At 40.6% G+C, this 18,267-nt stretch overlaps 1 protein-coding gene across 1 annotated transcript in view; it reads right to left on the bottom strand.

Moving 5' to 3' along the window:
- LOC146625173 (uncharacterized) overlaps positions 1–6,651 on the bottom strand; it is a 61,337-nt gene extending 54,686 nt beyond the window's left edge. Inside the window, exons 1-3 of the mRNA XM_085362650.1 lie at positions 6,393–6,651; positions 5,818–5,910; positions 3,798–3,979 (exon numbers count right to left, since the gene is read on the bottom strand). Of these exons, the coding sequence (XP_085218776.1) occupies positions 3,798–3,979; positions 5,818–5,879 (244 nt within the window). The 5' untranslated portion in view covers positions 5,880–5,910; positions 6,393–6,651. The remainder of the gene's footprint in view (positions 1–3,797; positions 3,980–5,817; positions 5,911–6,392) is intronic.
- Positions 6,652–18,267: the final 11,616 nt, after the last annotated feature.

Consider the following 18,267-nt stretch of genomic DNA (forward strand, 5'->3'; position numbering starts at 1 on the left):
AGAGGCAGCATGTGCATTAGCAAAGAAGATGCTGCCCAGTTTATTATTATCTCTAGCTCTGTTGACTTTCCACTCTCATTAAAGGCAGATCCAATTCATATCTTCTCAGAGGAAAGTGGGGGTGAAGAGTAATAAAGGAAAAAGAAAAGTTATTGAACACCATTAATCAAAGCGATGACTCCTCATCCAGCTTTATTTTATCAGGATCCCTTTAATGTCATTGATATAGAAAAATACAACCCCCTGCCAGCATCTCTCAAAAAGGGAATGTTCCCTTTAAGAGTTGCCTTTAATTACCTAATCCCTGAAAAAAATGCAGCAACCTTATTAAAATTAAAAAAAAAAAGAACAAGAATATTCTACTTTAAAATAATGAGAAACACAATCACACAAACAGGGTAAAACACATATGCACCGGAGGAGAAATACAGGCAATCGGGCCAGAAAGACAAATGAGGAGAGATAGTTAATCCTAAGGGTAAATATTTAACAAGCTCAGCAATTACAGCTAGGGCAGAGACCTAACATAGAAAAGAGCAGAATTACAACTGCTGACTGTCAGCTCTCACATACGTTCATGCGGACCTACCTGATTGGACATCTGCCTAAAAAGGCAGGAAAAAAAGCCTACTCTGGCCTTTAATCAAATTTAAATGAAAAACATGGGACAAAGAGTTCCACGCAGCTGTAGGCTACAAACTGATGACTTTCTTTCCTTTTTTAAAATTTATTTATTCTTATTATTTTTGTTATTTTTAAAGGAGAGCTTTGCCCCTCTGGGGCCATTTTCACTAGCTCGGCAAACTTTACTGCTAGAGTAATGGTTTATGGAAAGAGGAGAATATGACTTTTTGCCGCGTCCCGTCTCGACTCGGGGAAAAATGTGGCAGCAGAACTCAACTTTAACAAAGAAAATGAAACTAGGCCACCAGTTTTCAGTTTTCACATGGATGTCAGAAGACGGGTACATTTTATAAGTTTATAATAATCAATTAAGTAATATTTACTTACAATGTGCCTTTCACAGACAAGGGGTCACAAAGAGAGTAAAATAAATCAGTAAAAGTACCAACAAAACAAACCTGCTTAAAAAAAAAATTTTTTAAAGGGCAAATGCTTGCACAGTGGTGGTTTCCATTAGACAGTAGCTTCAACTCTAAAGTTACATTTCTAACAGTGTCCCTTATTTTCTTATCTGTAAAAACATTTGGTTGTTAGGCCCGCTTGTGAAAACGTTCCTGTGCCATGCATCTGTCTACAAGCAGACAAAGAAAAAAAAAGTATAGAAATTGTTTATGTATGCAAAATACTTTCACTCTTTATTTATTTATTTGCTAGTTTTTCCTCTATTATAGATGCATATGAAATAGTGCATGTAGTGATCTCAGTCATGGGCCTTTAAACAAATCATCTAAATTTCCAGTGAAGTTCTGATCCCAGTGGAATATGATGATTCAGGCGAGCTTTTTATTCTCACACACACACACACACACACACACACACACACACACACACACACACACACACCCTTAGGGTATATTTGCATGAACTACGTGGCCACACACTGTTCAATGAGCTCCACCTTCGAGTTGTCACGCAACAAAGACAACCAGCATAGAATCTCAGGGAGCTTCCAGAACACCTGCTGCTGCACGGTTTCCCTCTCCTCCTGCCTGTCTGCACCTTTCAGCACACCTTGCATGACATACCTGAATAGTCTCAGATCAAGTTGATAAACTTATGCTTTTACAAAGATAAATGGTATAACTGTAGTCAAATTTCCCACCCACTGCTGTATCTGAACAAACTGAAAAGGATATCAGCCATAGCTCAGCTCAGTAGCAGCTTCACACAGTCCCTCCGGTGGAAATACAGAGTAACTGCACCTTAAAAAGTCTGTGCTTCCCCCAGAAAAAGTGGTTATAAGAACAAATGAAACTTAAGGTTGCTGGTTTCATGCTTTCATAATGTGTTTTCGTCTCAATGACTCACTTTTGAAATGAAGAAAGAAAAAAAGAAACAGACAAATATGACGGTCGCTGAAAACCACAGGGAGGATGTGGAAACTTACTTGTTCATCTCCAGATTTATCTGGAAAAGCTCTGATCAACACTCCATGTGTAAATATCAGTGGAAAGCCCGAACGAGTTTATCAAATGAAGGAGGGCACGACATTCCACATGTATACCAACTCAAATCGCACTAATTAATCTCATTACCAGAGCATCAAAAGACAGATAAGCCGGTCACAACTGCCACTGATAACAAGGCACCCAGCAGAGGTGGGGAAAACAGACAGAAGCCTTGGCGTGAACGCATCTTCAAAGAGTTCGGAATAAAGGATCTTAAATGATCTTTTCCACATTTACCTTTTTTGTAATGCTTAAAAAAACCCTGCACAGATATATTCAAGAAAACTCCCCCTTGTGAGCGTAGTTTTCACCCTGCAGCGTTGCCACTCAAGCCAACGGCTTCTGCACACCTTTCAACACTTGCACCAGCCTCCACACATGACTGAACTGAACCGTCTCCTTCCCTTTGCAGCTCTCAGATGGCATCGACAGTCCTCGGCATCACTCTTCGTTAAAGCGGTGGTTGTGGTCTTTATCTCTGCGTGAGCCCTGATCTGGGAAATGCCCCTTTAATAACTCCATTCAGCACCTGCCTGCCAACTTTGTGTGGTGGCTAAGCTGAATAAGGCAACAAATGATTGAGGTTAAGCGTCAGAGGAGGATCAGGAGGAGGAGAAGGTTAAAGACTAGCTGCAAAACTTTGAGGACACCAGAGCCTCACAAATTCATCTGCCGTCTCCTCGAAGAGAGCTTTCAGTGAGAATTTTCTTTCAGCCCCGAGGGCAGGCTAGGTAGTGAACCTCTCGGGAGCTCCGCTGCTGCTTCTTCTTCACTGCCCTGCCTTTCCCTTTTATCCTACTAATGCTTTTTCTCCTTGCAAGAGTGCTCGTTTTTTGTAATAATAAAAAAGTGCCTCTTGTTTCTAGGCCTGTCACATCCAGCTGTGCCAGTAGCCGCTGTGTTGATAAGGCAGCTGCCAAGGCCACTGGCAACAAAATACTTTCTAAAGCAGCGCATAAATATTTGAAGCAAATCGTGGAGGAACACGAGGAGAGGACGGGAGGCATTCAGTTGACAGTGGGAGGGTGGGAAAACTCAAAATGCCTTCTAATTACATGCGTTTAAAAGAGATAAAGGTCATAATAGTTATTTGCGGTTCCTCGTATCTAGAAAGCATTTTCACATCGTAAATCACTGTAATCTGAAGTGTAATGGCAACATGCACAGATCTTCTTATCTACGTTTTTGCTACGGAGCCTTGGGGAATCTCACTCCTGAGGCCGACAGAAAGAGTGCACAGGTTATTCCAACACACTTTTTTTTAGCTCAGTATTCTGACATTTAAAGCCTTTGAAATTACAATTTACATGTCAAAGTGTTGCAAAACACTATGCATTCTTTCCATCTGCTGAAAGGAAGACATTACTACCTATAGTTCTGTTACCACTATTTCTGTGTTTGCATAGTAAAAGTGAATAGGTCACAACCCTCCGCTTTGCTCCAATAATGTCCAGGTAACTGAATCAGAAGTGGACAACAGAGGCCTCTATGTTCATATGCAAAAAAAACAAAACAAAACAAAACAAAGAAGAAAATTTAAAGCTATTTATTGGCCTGACCCACATCCACTCAGGAGCTTCCAGCTAACTCAAAGCCACACACTTCCACATAAGCAAAATACCTAAACCACTACTGCAACAATGCCGCCTTTTGTACCTCCTTTACCTTGGAAGAAACTCTTGACGCGGAGGTAGGAAACAGCAAGACGGAGCACTGACAGCTTGTCCAGCTTGGAGATGACATCTGGGTGGAATGGCAGCAGGCTGGCCAGGCGGTCCAGTTCAGCATTCAGCCTGTCCCGGTGCCGCTTGGATGGGTTGGTTTTCTCATTGGCAGAGGATGGCTTCCTGATGATGAGACGGATATAAGGTAAAGACAGATCCCAGGTCTGAGAGGACATCTGAGTGTGTGTGTGTGTGTGTGTGTACGTGCGCAACACTCCCCAAAAGCGACAGCAGCAGCACGAAGAAGAGGATTAAGTTTGTTTAACTTCACTTGTTGGAGCTACGCTACTGGTGAAAGCAAAGACGGTGGAAACGACATGATGCAGGCCTTTTTTACAGGGCGCACACACACACTTGTTGATTGTATCAGTAATATATGAAGTATGAAGTGTGGCACCAAGCCAGTTTTTAACACGCTATACCGCAAAAACGCCAAAACACACTCATATCAACACAGTGTCAGACTCTCTGAGGTTACAGTAAAGTGATTACTGACTCACTGTTTGAAGACTTTTTTGAAATAGATACCTATTGTTTTTTTTTTTTGCTAAATAGCTGTTCCTCATTTTGATGACACAAACAATAGGATGGTGTTTTGCCTTGTTTACGTATGGCAAGCATGGCAACTTGCAAACCAAGGACAGACACATGACCAGATAAACCACACAGTGTACGAGTCCGTTTTTCTTTAAAACCATAGTTCCTTTTGACTCAGCCTTCAACAACACAGCATGCACATCAATCATCTCTGCTTCCCTTTAAAAAAAAGAAGAAAAAAAAAGATGTGTGCATTCACCACCAGATAAAAGGAAGCGATTTGGGCATTTTTCTGATATCAAGCGTTTCTGTAGCTTTGTAGAGATTAAAGAGATTAAAGAGTAGCATTAAAGAGATGTGACATTAGAGGTACCGCACAGACGGCCCGATCTTTCCCTGAGAGCATAAAACTCTCCTAGTTATTTGTGAACGTTAGTATGGTGTACCACGGCTTTACCTTAACACGATCCACATACGCAACGGTCAGCTCTGATTTCCACAGCTGAGAGTTTAAACTTTTCAGCTCACGCCGCGCCGAGACGTTTACATTAACGGTCGAATATATTTTCCACTTGTTGCCAGTGAAAAAGTGCGTAAAGAAATATGTTTAAATGTCACGGTGTGGTCTAGACTACAGTTTAAATCGCCTGTTACTTACACAAACTTTGAGTTGCGCAAATTCAGTATTAAATAATAATTAAAACTTCCCTTTAACTATAACTCTAAATCCTCAAGACTCTAATGGCAGAATTAGCAGGCTCGGTTTGACGTGGCAAAGATTTCCCCCTTGTATTAGCAGCACTGTCAAAAACGCTACCGGCCTCGTTAAATTACCACTTCCCTCTTCAAAATCTTATACAACTTGCCAACCACTGCTCATGACATCAGCTGACATAACTGTCCAACAAAAAGTATCCTGGCATTAAAAGCCTTGGACATTTAAAACAGTGAACGAATGATACCGTGACTCCTGTGACTGCATTAAAACTATTTTGAAAAGGACATGCAAGGGTTAAAAAAAAAGAACCTGAAAAAATTCAATTAATTTTAATCATTGATCAATCAGCCCCATTTGTGCGTATTTGGAAACAAGTCCGTAGGAAACTTTGGACAGCTCACAGAGGGCAGTCAAATTCCAATTAATTAACTTTAAAGCAGGGTCTGCACCAGATCTGCTGACAGCAGTGTTAAATGAAAGTTGTGATAGATGTGAAGTCTTCTATTAAAACCCATACCAACTTGTGCTATAATTTTCACACCTTCATGCGAGAACCTCAATTACTTCCTGTCATTCATTATAACCTAGAATCACAGGGCAGAGAGAAGAAGTTTATTTTGAACCAACAAAAGTGTGCAGCCTCAGGAAACAATGACTGAACAGATGTGAACACATAAACAATAAATACTGAAGAGCGCTCCTTAACTGTTTCTGGATGGGCTTCCTCCTCTTTCTGCCCGCATACATGCAGTCTCCAGGAGGGATCATGATCTCGCGCTCCGTGGAGGTAACAGGTGCGCTGCGGAGGACACAGAATAACTTTACGTGAGGCTGGAGAAAGTACCCTGACCCACGCTGGAAGGGAGAGTGCATTCAAATATATACACACTCGCAGTTATATGTCACTGAAAAGTCCTCAGTTTGGAATAAATACGCAGGAAATTCCAGCATCCCTAAAAGTAAATACAACAATCCACTTAAAACAGCCTAAAGTGCTTTAAAGAAAAAAAAATATTAGGGAAATTGCAAAATAGGTTTAATATTTTTATTATTACTCGATAGTGATATAAAAAATAGCAAACATCTAATTGAATAAAACAAATTAACCAATAATAAAATACAAAAAAAGTAAAATAAATTAGTAGAGCACGCCGGTGCAACTTGGATAGCCTGTATGCAAAACTGCAGAAGACATGCTGAATGCTTAAAATCAGAAGAAAATTAAATAAAGAAACTGGAAATTTAAAATGACAAAAAAGCGCCACAAATGCGAGCACTGACCTGAGATATGTGCGGCTTTCTGTTAATTCCAGTATAGTGTTGGCTGTGGAGTCACATTCACTTTAAGTGCTGAAAAGAGATGCGTCTCCCAGGGTGCACCGACTCCCAGCGATAAATCCAGGGGAAATCAAATAAATCTGAGTGGTCCTGTATGAGCTCCGAGCTGATGTTTTCATCAGCTTTGCACTGCTCGGGGCAGATGTTGGCTGATGCTTTATACCCAATTGAGTCGCCTTCACTTCCTCGCGTTTCAGGTGGCGGATTCCTCTGAATGACATGTCGAGCTCTTCGCACGCAACTCTCTGCCTCACAAACACGGCGCGAGCGCACACACACTAGGCTTATGTTGCATTCATGCCCTGTCTGAATTTGGCAAACAACTTGTTTTGTTTATGTATTTTAACATGGCGGTTTTTTTCGTAATTGAGTAAATAATTATGGATGAATAATAGCTGAATATTATTCATTTTTTAGTTATACATGCGGGCTACTTTCAAGACTTGAAAGGAGCATGAAAAGTTACGTGTCGATAGGATTTTTTTCTGTATTCTGCAGAGCAGAGCTTCTGTTCGGTTTCATAAAATCACTAGAGATAAAAGCTAATGTCTACATTGTGGTGGTGCTATATTTGTTTAAATGTATGTGGTTTTTAGCACAGTTATTCGAAACTCGTGATATATTAGCAAATTTACGAAGAGTACTCAAATGCACCATTAGCCCAACCCGACCTGAGAGTAGTAGAGAGGGGAGGGGTCGCACGCGAAGGGCAGAGGAGGCACAAATCTGCCCCTTAAAACCGAGGCTGATGGTGGGTCAGGGCACTCGCAGATCGGAGGGATTTAGCTAACTAAGGGCTAAAGGAGACGTACACATTTTGCAAAGAAACCCCAAAATATCAAAGTGTAATGTGCGCTGGACTGGACTAAGCCTTTTCTTACTAAATTAGCGGATGCAGCTTCCAGAAACGGGCTCTGCGGGACCGGTTTGGCCGCTGCGTCAAGTTTTGTACAGACCGACAGACGCCATGCTTACGCCGGAAATTAGGCGAATGCGTTGTCAAAATAAAAGTAACGACTGATCCGCTGGATTTCGCTTGTACAATCTCTGGAATTAAAGCCGAAACTAGTGAGAGGATTTTAAGCAAGATCGTTGATTCATATTCAGTCTGTTTTAATTAATGGAAAATTTCGAGTAAATGTGGTCTTTGTTTTAAACCGGAAACGCTTAAATCTGGACAACCTATCGGATTTATGATCCGCGTTTATATGTCAATTGGATATAATTATTGTTTATTTTTAAGTTAAAAAGAAATACATACGAAAGCAAGGCTTGCAGTGAAAGGTGGTTTCCAGGTTTTATTTTTGCTTGAACGAATCGTCCTTAAAAATAAAGAAAATCAGATTTTTCATTTGAGCTATATTATTTGTGGGCTATAAAACTATCACTACCCGCACAATGCTTACAAAACGAGGCAGCAAAGCAGAGTTTGCAAGGATTTGTTGCTGCAGAATCCCCCTCTCGGTCATATTTTGCATTACTGACGATGTCCTGTCAAATATCGCAATGAACATGTTTTAAACGTACTTGATGAATGTAGTAATGTATTCACTGATTAATCGTTGTTTGTGAAACTGTACCCTAATAAGTATACTGCCTCAATCTACTGTCACTGAAACGCATCACACTCACTAAACACACACACGTAGATGGTCTACTCTGCCGCACCCTAGTGTACAAAGCATGCACAGCAAACTGAAAAGCACAGTAGCTCACTGTGTATTAGTGTGTAGTAAACCATGCAAGCCAAATTCCACCACAACACAGTTCTTTTAAGAAAGATGACATAGTGCAAGGGAAAAACCTTCAGCTGTGATGTGCCACATACCCCAGACATTATGTGAAGTCACTTTCCTCCAGTGTTGATGGGACAGCTCCCATTGGAAAACTCAATTTAGCAATAAGAAGAGAGAAAAAAGAAAAGGGACACGTGGCATTTAAACAGAAATATATTAACTGCATTATAAACATACCAAGATACTCTGGAGCCACATAGACAAGATGTGATGATGTGGTGTGGCCCAACCTACCAGGGTTTATGTCACCCAATAGGATTACTTCTGAAAGGCTTTGAGTAATGTTTGTCTAACTAAAGCTTTAATCTGAGCTAATGAAGCCGTCTGACAGCGTACAGCAGCCCAGTGAGCGTTTTGGCAACAGGATGAGAGCAGAGTAAATCACTGTTTAATCACCACTGGTCCTCGGTAATGTCACAACTAATGTATGCAGTGTGTAAAACAGCAACCAAGGACAGTGGTGGCCTCGGGCTTGAGGGCTGACATGACAAGATACATTTGTCAGTCGTTTTCCTAGTCTCCAGATTGCTGTGGAATATATGAGATGGGTAACAAAAGTTAAAAAGAAAAACAATCCTTGTATCCTACAGTGAAGGAGACACAGTTACCCTTTTTTCTTATCCTATAATGAACCATAAAGGGCAAAGACATGAGGGCTCACTGAATGGTTTGATCACTATGAAAATGATGTTTCTCAACCCAGATGAACACCTGTAGGAGACTGTGGACTCCCTGCCCTCTTCAACACCATCATCAAAACACCCACTTAAGGAATATCTGATAGGAAACTGCTCCCCCATCCTTCTGGTAGAGTTCAAGACACTTGGAGACTCAATGCTAAGCTGCATTTAAGCTATTCAGGTGACAACTGGTTGCCAAACGGCGTATTGACACACTTTGTTGCTATGTCTTTGTCTGCTATAATTCAAAGTACACATAGAGTCAGACTGCACGACAGACAGAGCAAATGCTTGTTTAGCGTGCTGTTGCATGAAAGTGTCCATCAGGGGAGGCGTTTTATTTGTTGTGACAGTTGTAGTTGGGGATCTAAAGAGATCTTAAGGTGCTGTAAACATTGTCGGTGGCTACCATTAAAGCTACAGGGAGCTTTGATATCAATGCAAATCCGCTGGCACCACTATCCAAGCTGCCTTCCAGATTAGCCCAGGCTTAGAGCTCTGGCAGCGCTGCTGGGGCAGACCATAGCACGCAACTGTTTACTGTGTGCGTGGGTGCACGCCTCTGCGAGCAAGCTATTGTGTGCATACATTAAGAAGTGCATGTGTATGTGGCTAAATAGTTTTCAGAATGACTGGCAAGCCAAATAGGACTTACTAAAAGCCATCTGCCAGGTGCAATAGTGTGGCTTTCATTGATTAAGATGTCTCTGTTGACATCAGTGTGGGATTTCAGGAGACATGGGGAGCTGTGACACGACAAGTCTGATTCTAATGGACATGTATAATTGATGGGAAGGTCGATATCGGAAAGTACCAAACATACACTCATTTCTCCTCGCTGTCACTGTCATTTAGACAAGGCTCGTTGTCCATTATGTGCTACATGAGTGCTCATTGTTAGGAATAACAAAAAGCACAACTTAAAAAAACACACATTTTATCCAGCAGATTGATCGGCACACCGGATAGCGTGCACATTAGGATTTTATTTGTTGTGCAATGTTTCAAGCACAAAGCTTCATCCCGGACATCATTTTACCCAATCCCTATAAAAAGTGATGTCAACAGAGGTGCTGACTCCACTTGCAGTGGAGCCTTGAACCACAGAGTACTAGCAGAGTTCATGGCCTGACAAGTGCAGCTGAAAAGCACAATTGTATTGTCAGGATTTGTGGAGTCTGAGTATAAGCCATGACAACCAAAAGACCAGCTCAAGAGGTTGAGAAGTTAGGACCTGTGGGAAATACCAGAGGTGTGGACTCGAGTCACATGACTTGGACTCGAGTCAGACTCGAGTCATTAATTTTATGACTTTAGACCTGACCTTAAAAAATGTTCTAAGACTTGTGACTTGACTTGGACTTTTACACCAATGACTTGGGACTTGAATTGGACTTGAACCGGTTTACTTGAAAAGACTTGATATTTTACCCCAAATATAAAATTTAACATGCATATTATATAGAGATTGAAAATGTGACGTCATTCACGGGTAGAACCGCAAAGGATTCTGGGAACTCGTGGCAAGCGGTACTAGCGCACGCAGGCTTTCAATTGAAATCAGTCACACAGCGATAAAAAGAAACACAAAAATGTCAAGAAGCTGTTGTATTATTAACTGCAATAGCCGGTCGCATGACAGCCACGGGAAGCCGACGGGTAAAGAGATCGGTTGTTATCGGATTACGTCGTTGAAGAGAAATTGTTCGAGCCATGTTTCCAAAGTAACAAAGACGCGACGGATGGTCTGGATTGCAGCCATTCAAAGATCAAATATAACGTCCCAGAACACTCCAGCTCACAGGTTAGTCTGCTCCAAGCATTTACACAAAGGTCAGTCTGCTGTTGTAGTTAATGCGTCATTTTCATAACATAATTGGTGATATAGGTTACAAGCAAGTCTGGCGCTGAACAGAAATTGTCGCTCCTTTGTTTGTTGTGCATAAATAGTGAATTGTCCTGACACAATATTGCGTTTCGCTTCTGTTATTATGGTACATTGACAAAAACATATACTTTTATTCACAGGATAAAACAGGTTTTTTGTATCACTAATTGCCCAGTACGATTACAGCATACAATATTATTGTCACTGCTACATTTCTGTGATGCTACCAGAAATTATTTCCACTACTAATTAATTACCGTTGAGCTCAAAGGTCCTATTAATAAACGGTTAAGGAATGTGTATTTATGACGACGATTTGTGAGACTGGTAAACTTATGATACGTACGATGGTCTTTCGTTCTACACGGTGCATTTCAAGGTCCTGCACCCATCCGTCGGTAAACTGTACCTGGGCTTGTTGCAGTGACCGGAAGTTACTAAACTTCATGAGTGTGTGCACTCACTCCAAGAACCGTATGATTATAAATATGCATATAAATATGCTAAGATGAGATAGCTGACTTCATCTAACTAGCAAATGTTTTCCAGGCTACGTTGGTGATTCAGTTTTTTTTAATATGTATGATATTTTTGTCATGCGATTTTAAAGCCGGTCCTACAACCGCATCCAAGAATAACATGCAGCTTATCTCAGAACTGTCGGTGAAAATTATTCTTGGAGCTAGGTTTAATTGAGCTGCATTTTAAAGAGGTGCAATTTCACAATTTGTGTATATTTTCTACGTTCACTATTTTGTCATGTGTTGAGAAAAACACAGATTAAAAAATTACATGGTCTAATATTTACATTTAGCATAACTGCAACATTATTTTTTCGTTTTTTTTTTTTAAAGACTCGAAAGGACTTGAAATTCAAAGTTTCAGACTTGTGACTTGACTCGGACTTTTACACCAGTGACTTGAGACTCGACTCTGACTTGCCTGACATTACTTGAGACTTGACTTGAGACTTGAGGATAAAGACTTGAGACTTACTTGAGACTTGCAAAACAATGACTTGGTCCCACCTCTGGGAAATACTGCCCAGGCACAAAAGTGAGCATGCACGCGCACAAGAACAATAGCGAGGTTTCATCTACTCATTTTCTTTTTTTTTCTAGATGTGCAGAAAAGCTGCAAGAATCACACACTGACCCTGAAGTGTTTCATACCACATTTGAACAGACTCGTGTTTATTTGGAGACAATGAACAGATCACCTTTGAACTTATAAAACCATGGATCACAAATCTGGGACAAAATCTGACAATAAAATGCAAAAGACACAGATTGAAAAAGACGATGACGCAGAAAAAAACACTCTGACAACGTACAACCACAAAACTTATCCACTGAAAATATGTGAGGGGTTGGTATCAAGCCCTGGTGACCATTTGAAGATGTTCCAAACACATGCTTTTGTGTACTAAAATCAATATTGCATTCATTTCCTTATCAAATTCCAGCTCACAGTAACATACATTATGGTGCAGCTCAGCATCAGGACAGACATCATGCTGCTGGTTACACACACAACAACAAAATAAAAAATCAGCCTGTGAATACATCTTCAAACTCGTGCGTTGCTGTCACGTTTCTGTCTCTCCCTGTATTGAGATCTGTGTCAATTGGTTTGAGAGGGAAAACTGTGTATTGGAACTGATGGGGATAATCTTTTGTTGATGTTTGGATTTGTTTGGGTTTTTTTCCAGAGGTCATTTTATAGCCAAAGCAAGGGTTAGATGGAGGTTGACTCCTTTTTCTGCTCCCATCAATCCCTCTGTAATCTGCTCCATCCCACAGCTGCGGTTCTGCTTCTATCTGAGTGAAGTGCACGAAAAAAAAAAGGGCACGGAGAGGCCGACAGAGAGGGCCGTGGTGTTGTGTAACACCCAAGATGCTGGGAAACCCTGCAAGCAAATGAATCACTTTTGCAGTGATAAATGTTGACAGTGGAGCACAAATGTGAACTCAAGCAGCAACTGTTTACTTGCACATCGTTTGCACAGTGCAAGAGTACAGTTATGTGAAAAAAAGTGTCCACAGCATTTTGTGCAATGCTGTGGAAAAAATAAGTACACCCTAACTGCTTTCACAGGAATTCGAATGGTTAGTAGCAAACAGGTGCTGCTAGTGTGAGAACCACTATAAAAGCAGAAGTTTTGGCAGTATTCAGCTGTATGCTAACACGATGCCATAATCTTTCCAAGTGTGGACATACATGCCAATTTGCCAAAAGGTCAGATCATGCAATGCTCAGAAAAATTGCAAACAACCGCAAAAGGCCTCTGTTAGTGTGTTAAATGTTACAGTTACAGCACTATTAGAAAAAAACTGAACTAGTATGGCATGTTAGCAAGTGTTAACAGCAGAAAGCCTTAGATGCAACTTTGCATCTAAACAAACTACAAAGACTTCTAGAACACAAACCTTTGTACAGGTGAGACCAAAGTGAAGATGATTGGCCACATTTGAAGAAAACCGAGCACGAAATATTAGCACAAACATCTCACACCAACTATCAAGCCCAGTGGTGGAGGCGTGCTGATTTTGGCTTGTTTTGCAGTCGCAGGATGTGGGTACTTTGCATGTGAGGGGTCAACCATGAATTCTTTTGTATACCAAAATATTCTAGAGTCAAATCTGAGACTGTCTGTTGACAGCTAAAGCTTGGCCCAACTTGCATTTTGCACCAGACAATGATCCCAAGCACAGCACTGAATCTAACCCAGAATGCTTAAAAAAGAAACAAATGAAGGTTTTGCAATGAGCCAGTCAAAGTCCCTACCTCAAAATGGCTGAAATGCTGTGATGGGAGCTTACAAATCCTGCAAACCTAAATTAACTGAAGCATATTGTAACAAATAGTGGGCCAAAATTCCTCCACAATAATGTGAGATACTGATAAAGTCATACAGAAAACAATTACTTCATGTTATTGCTGCTAAAGGTGGTTCTTCAAACTACTTCAAACTACAAGAGTCAATAAAGCCTTTATTTGTCACATGTAAGTTGCCCTGCAGCGAAGACAGCAGGGGAGACAGGTTGGAGACGGTAGCATTATGGAAAAACACTGAAATGTACAAAACAATAGGCAAGTCGAGGAGGGGAAAAAAGAGACCTCTACTCATGCTGGGCTCCTATGGGAGGACAGCATGAGAACAGAAAACAAAACAAAAAAACAAAAGGGCAGGATTTAGTTTTCCAAAGTATAGCACAGTGCTGTGAAAACTTTCTTTTTCACATGAGGCCTTCTAAAGCAAAGCGCAGGGAACAGAAATCAGAAAACTGCCACTTAACTGAAACCGATCTCGACTGAGGATCTTCTTTTAAATCTAGGATTTAAAACAGACACTATGCTAAAACCTGGCTAAGATAGCCAGAATAGTAAGATATAAAGATTTAAAACTCAGTTTCTAATTTATTTTCTATCAAATAATAAAAGGTTTCTGTTGTGTTAATCATTTAAGCAACATTATTAGATCTATGTCTGTCGTTTATCACTACTGCATGACTACTATATTGACAGCTACAAACAATATTATTAAATGTTATTCAATCCAATTGAAACCTTATGTGAGTGAAAACAATTGGGAGGAAATTGAATGAGTCACTCCATTTGCTGCCCGCATGCCACAGCGATGTTAATATATTCCAAATGTACTTCTCTCCCCACCAGTTTCTTACAGCTCACACATGACTGCGCACTCAATCTGCCACAGTCCTGGAGAGGACTGCTTTCCTCTACTGAGTGATGCTTTTCATTAAACTCTGCAGGAACCTTGTCGCCTGCCTGTCGGGCCAGTCTATATCCAGGTCATCAATAATGATTTCCACAATGCCAGTGCGTTGCTATTTGGTCATGTTTGAGGATCGTCTGTGTTGCTGAACCTCAGGGAATGTGGTTTGAAATGCTCGTCGTTTTCATACATCTTTCCACTGATCATTCTCACATGCTCACAGCAGTTTCATATCACAAAAATATCTGGCTTTGCATCTTATTACGTTTGATTGTTGAAGCAATGGCGACAGAGACCAGTTTTTGTCAGTATGAACATGGGGTAGTTATAGTTGCATACCCATAACCACACAATTGTTATAACAATTTGGTAACATTTATCTACTGCATGCAATCAGACTTCCAGATTTAAAGTTTCACTCTTGTGCATCATTCCAGCTTTTAGTTTTAAACACCAAGCTTTTAATTTTAATACCAAATATGATTCAACATTGCATTCAGACAGATGCCAGCTTATGCATGTAAATATGAAGTGCTCGTCTTAAATGAAAGTTAGCCATGGAGTTCCACAGGGCTCTATGCTGGTACCACTATTTTTTGCATTATATATCCTAAGGGAATTAGGCAACATTATTAGAAAATAATGCATAGATTTTCATTGCATTGATGACTATACCTAGTTGAAGCCAGATGACACAAAAAATAGTTAAACTATTGGCATTTCTTGAAGACATAAAGACCTGGATGACCTGTAATTTCCTGCTTCTAAATTCAAGTAAAACTGAGGTTAATGGACTCAGCCCTAAAAATCTTGAAACCATGGATTTTGAACCAGATACTTACTGAGATGGCACTCCAATCTTGGAGGTTCTTTTGCCCAAGATATATCTTTCAATGTGCACATTAAACGAATATGTATGACTGCTTTCTTTCATCTGGGCAGTACTGCTGAGATTAGAAACATCCTTTCTCAGAGTGATGCTAAAAGCTAGTTCATGCATTATTACTTCTATCCCAAAAGTTGATTCTGTTCATCTGAACGTAGCGTTTTCAGTGGGGGAAACGTTCTGTCACTGATCCAAGTGACTTCTTCAGTCTCAGCTGACTGCATGTTTCCCCAACCTTACAAACAATACACTTGCATAATGACTGAAACTAGCTCGACTGATGAACAATGGGCCGTGAGGTCAATTTAGGGCCTCTGAGCAACAAGAATCCTCCAGGAGGCACAGAGCCAGATGCTCAATGAATGGGTGAAACAAACAAATTTCACCATTGATGTGCTAAAATCAAAAGAGGAGATTCTAGATGAGAATACTCTTCAAAAGGTGTTTGAATTCACTGAGAAGGCTCAACGAGGACAGCGTGAAAATTCTAAGACCAGGCAAAAAAAGAACTTTGACCTACTTGTTTTGCATTGGAAACATCAGCAAAATATGTACAGTGTCCTCAGTGGCCAGAAGAGGAACGGATTCCACACAAGTGGGACAAGTGGGTGAAAAATCTGTCTGACAGACAACTTACCCAAACAGTGAAAAACATCCTTGCAAAAGGGTTGAAATTTGCTGTGATGCCGAGACATATCCCGCTAGTGGAACTCATCATAGCACAACATTGCAGATGTGGAAGCAGAGCATCTGCGGAGAAAGCTTTAGCCTGTCTCAGCATTGCAAAGGATATGAAAAGTGGCAGGTTACCATTCTTAGACTGAGATTTCCAGCAGTAATGGGGGACAGTGATCAGTTGATGTGTACCGTAAACCAACGCATACAGATCCGATGTCTCTCATCATCCACTGGAGCACAAACAGGGTGTCATCAGGATGCTACAAGACAGATTGAACACCATCCCTACAGATACAGCAGCCAGGGAAGCAGAGGAACATCACATCAAGAAGGCGCTGAGTAAATGTGATTATCTCACCTGAACATTTGTCAAAACTGGGAAGGCGCTTAAAGAAAGCTCCAGCCGATCCAGAAGAGAAGGACAACTGCTGCCTAAAAGAAAAACTGTAGTGATCCCGTATGTGTCAGGAGTTTCGGAACAGTTGCATTTTTGACGCAGTGTATTTTTTAAACCCCAAAATACACTGCGTCAAAAATTGGTCCACCCCAAGGATTGGGTCCCCCAACATGTGCCAGGAGGATTGCCATGATTTATACATCAGGGCAACCAAACAACCAGATGGCACAACACAGACAAGATACCTCGTCAGGCCAGGACTCTGCAGTCTATTTAAACCTACAGGCCAGTGGGCACTCTTCAGTGATGAGCATGTACACATCCTGGACAGGGAGGAACGCTGGTTTGAGTGGGGAGTCAAGGAGGCCATTTATGTGAAAAGAGGAAGACCATCTCTGAATCGAGGAGGGGGCCTAAGGGTCCATCTTTCATCATCCTACAATGCTGTGATTGCAGCCACTCCCTGATTCTCTGTGAATGGTAATTGATCAGTGGTCATCAATCAGTTGTTCTTGATAAATGGTTATTACAACTTCCATATTAATGATCAAGAAACTGACCTCACATCCCTGTTCGTCAGTGGTGCTAGTTTCAGTCACTGTGCAAATGTACTGTTTATAAGGTTGGCGAAACCTGTAGTCAGCTGAGACCGAAGAAGTCACTTGGATGAGTCACATTTTTCCCATTAAAAACACTACGTCCAGATGAACAGAATCAAGCTCACCTGGGTGTTTGAGCATGCCTGAAGACATACAAAGAAAGAGCATATTCTCCCATATTAACTTCTTTCTTTGGCTCCCTCATAAATACAGAATTTAATTTACATTTTTTCTCCTCACAGACAATGTTTTGAATAATTGGGCCCCATCGTTTTTTAAAGGCCTCATTGTTATTAACCTAATAGAGCACAGCGCCCTTAGGCTGGAGGATGACTTGTAGTATTTAAAAGTAATTCAGGAGACAGACTTCCTTTCTACTTTTAAGATGACTTAAATCTTTCCTTTTTTGATAATGCTAATAGTTAGGGCTTGACCAGGTTTCCCGAAGCACCTTTACTTGCTTTAATTAAATTGCTTTTAACCTTTAATACTGCTATAGGCTCAAGCTGCTGGGGAACCTCATGTGATACACTGACCATTTCTTCTCTATTTGCCTTCACTGAACCGTCTCTGGTGACAGCATGGGAAGCGAGGTGCCTTTTTATTAACTTTAGTTATATTCTCGGTAGTTTTCCCCAAGTTGCATCTAAATCATTTCCTTTACTAGTATAAAGTTTCAGTACTCTTATTAAGTTGGATCAGTTTGGTGAATTACTTTGTTTTGTTAAGCTGTGTTTTTAAAAAAAATCCTTTTAGCAGACTTGTGTTCAGATGACGTCATCTATGTGCCCACTTATTTCTTACAATAGCATATTTTCTTCTGTAATTTTTATATTTTTGTCATTTTGGATACAATGTGCCTGTGAAAAAGAAGTTATTATTTACATTAGTACTTTTATAGATTTAAATCAATCCTGAAAGTTTCATTTTTTGACTCAGGTACCGACTTGGCTTCTTGGCCACTTTTTATGACCATTGATCGGATTAAATTTTACTTTAATGCATCTCATTTAAAAAGCAGAAGACACGATCACACACCTAAATCAGTGCAGAACAACATTACATGCTATTATACCGAGTATAATTTATTGCATCAACTGCACATCGCTGCCATCTTGTGGATGGGAGACTGTTTTTACATCATTTGTTTTCATA

The sequence above is a fragment of the Diplotaxodon limnothrissa genome, linkage group LG9, assembly GCF_057381915.1.
Source record: "Diplotaxodon limnothrissa isolate DT_005_m linkage group LG9, D_limnothrissa_male_GT1.1, whole genome shotgun sequence".
Classification (NCBI taxonomy): domain Eukaryota; kingdom Metazoa; phylum Chordata; class Actinopteri; order Cichliformes; family Cichlidae; genus Diplotaxodon; species Diplotaxodon limnothrissa.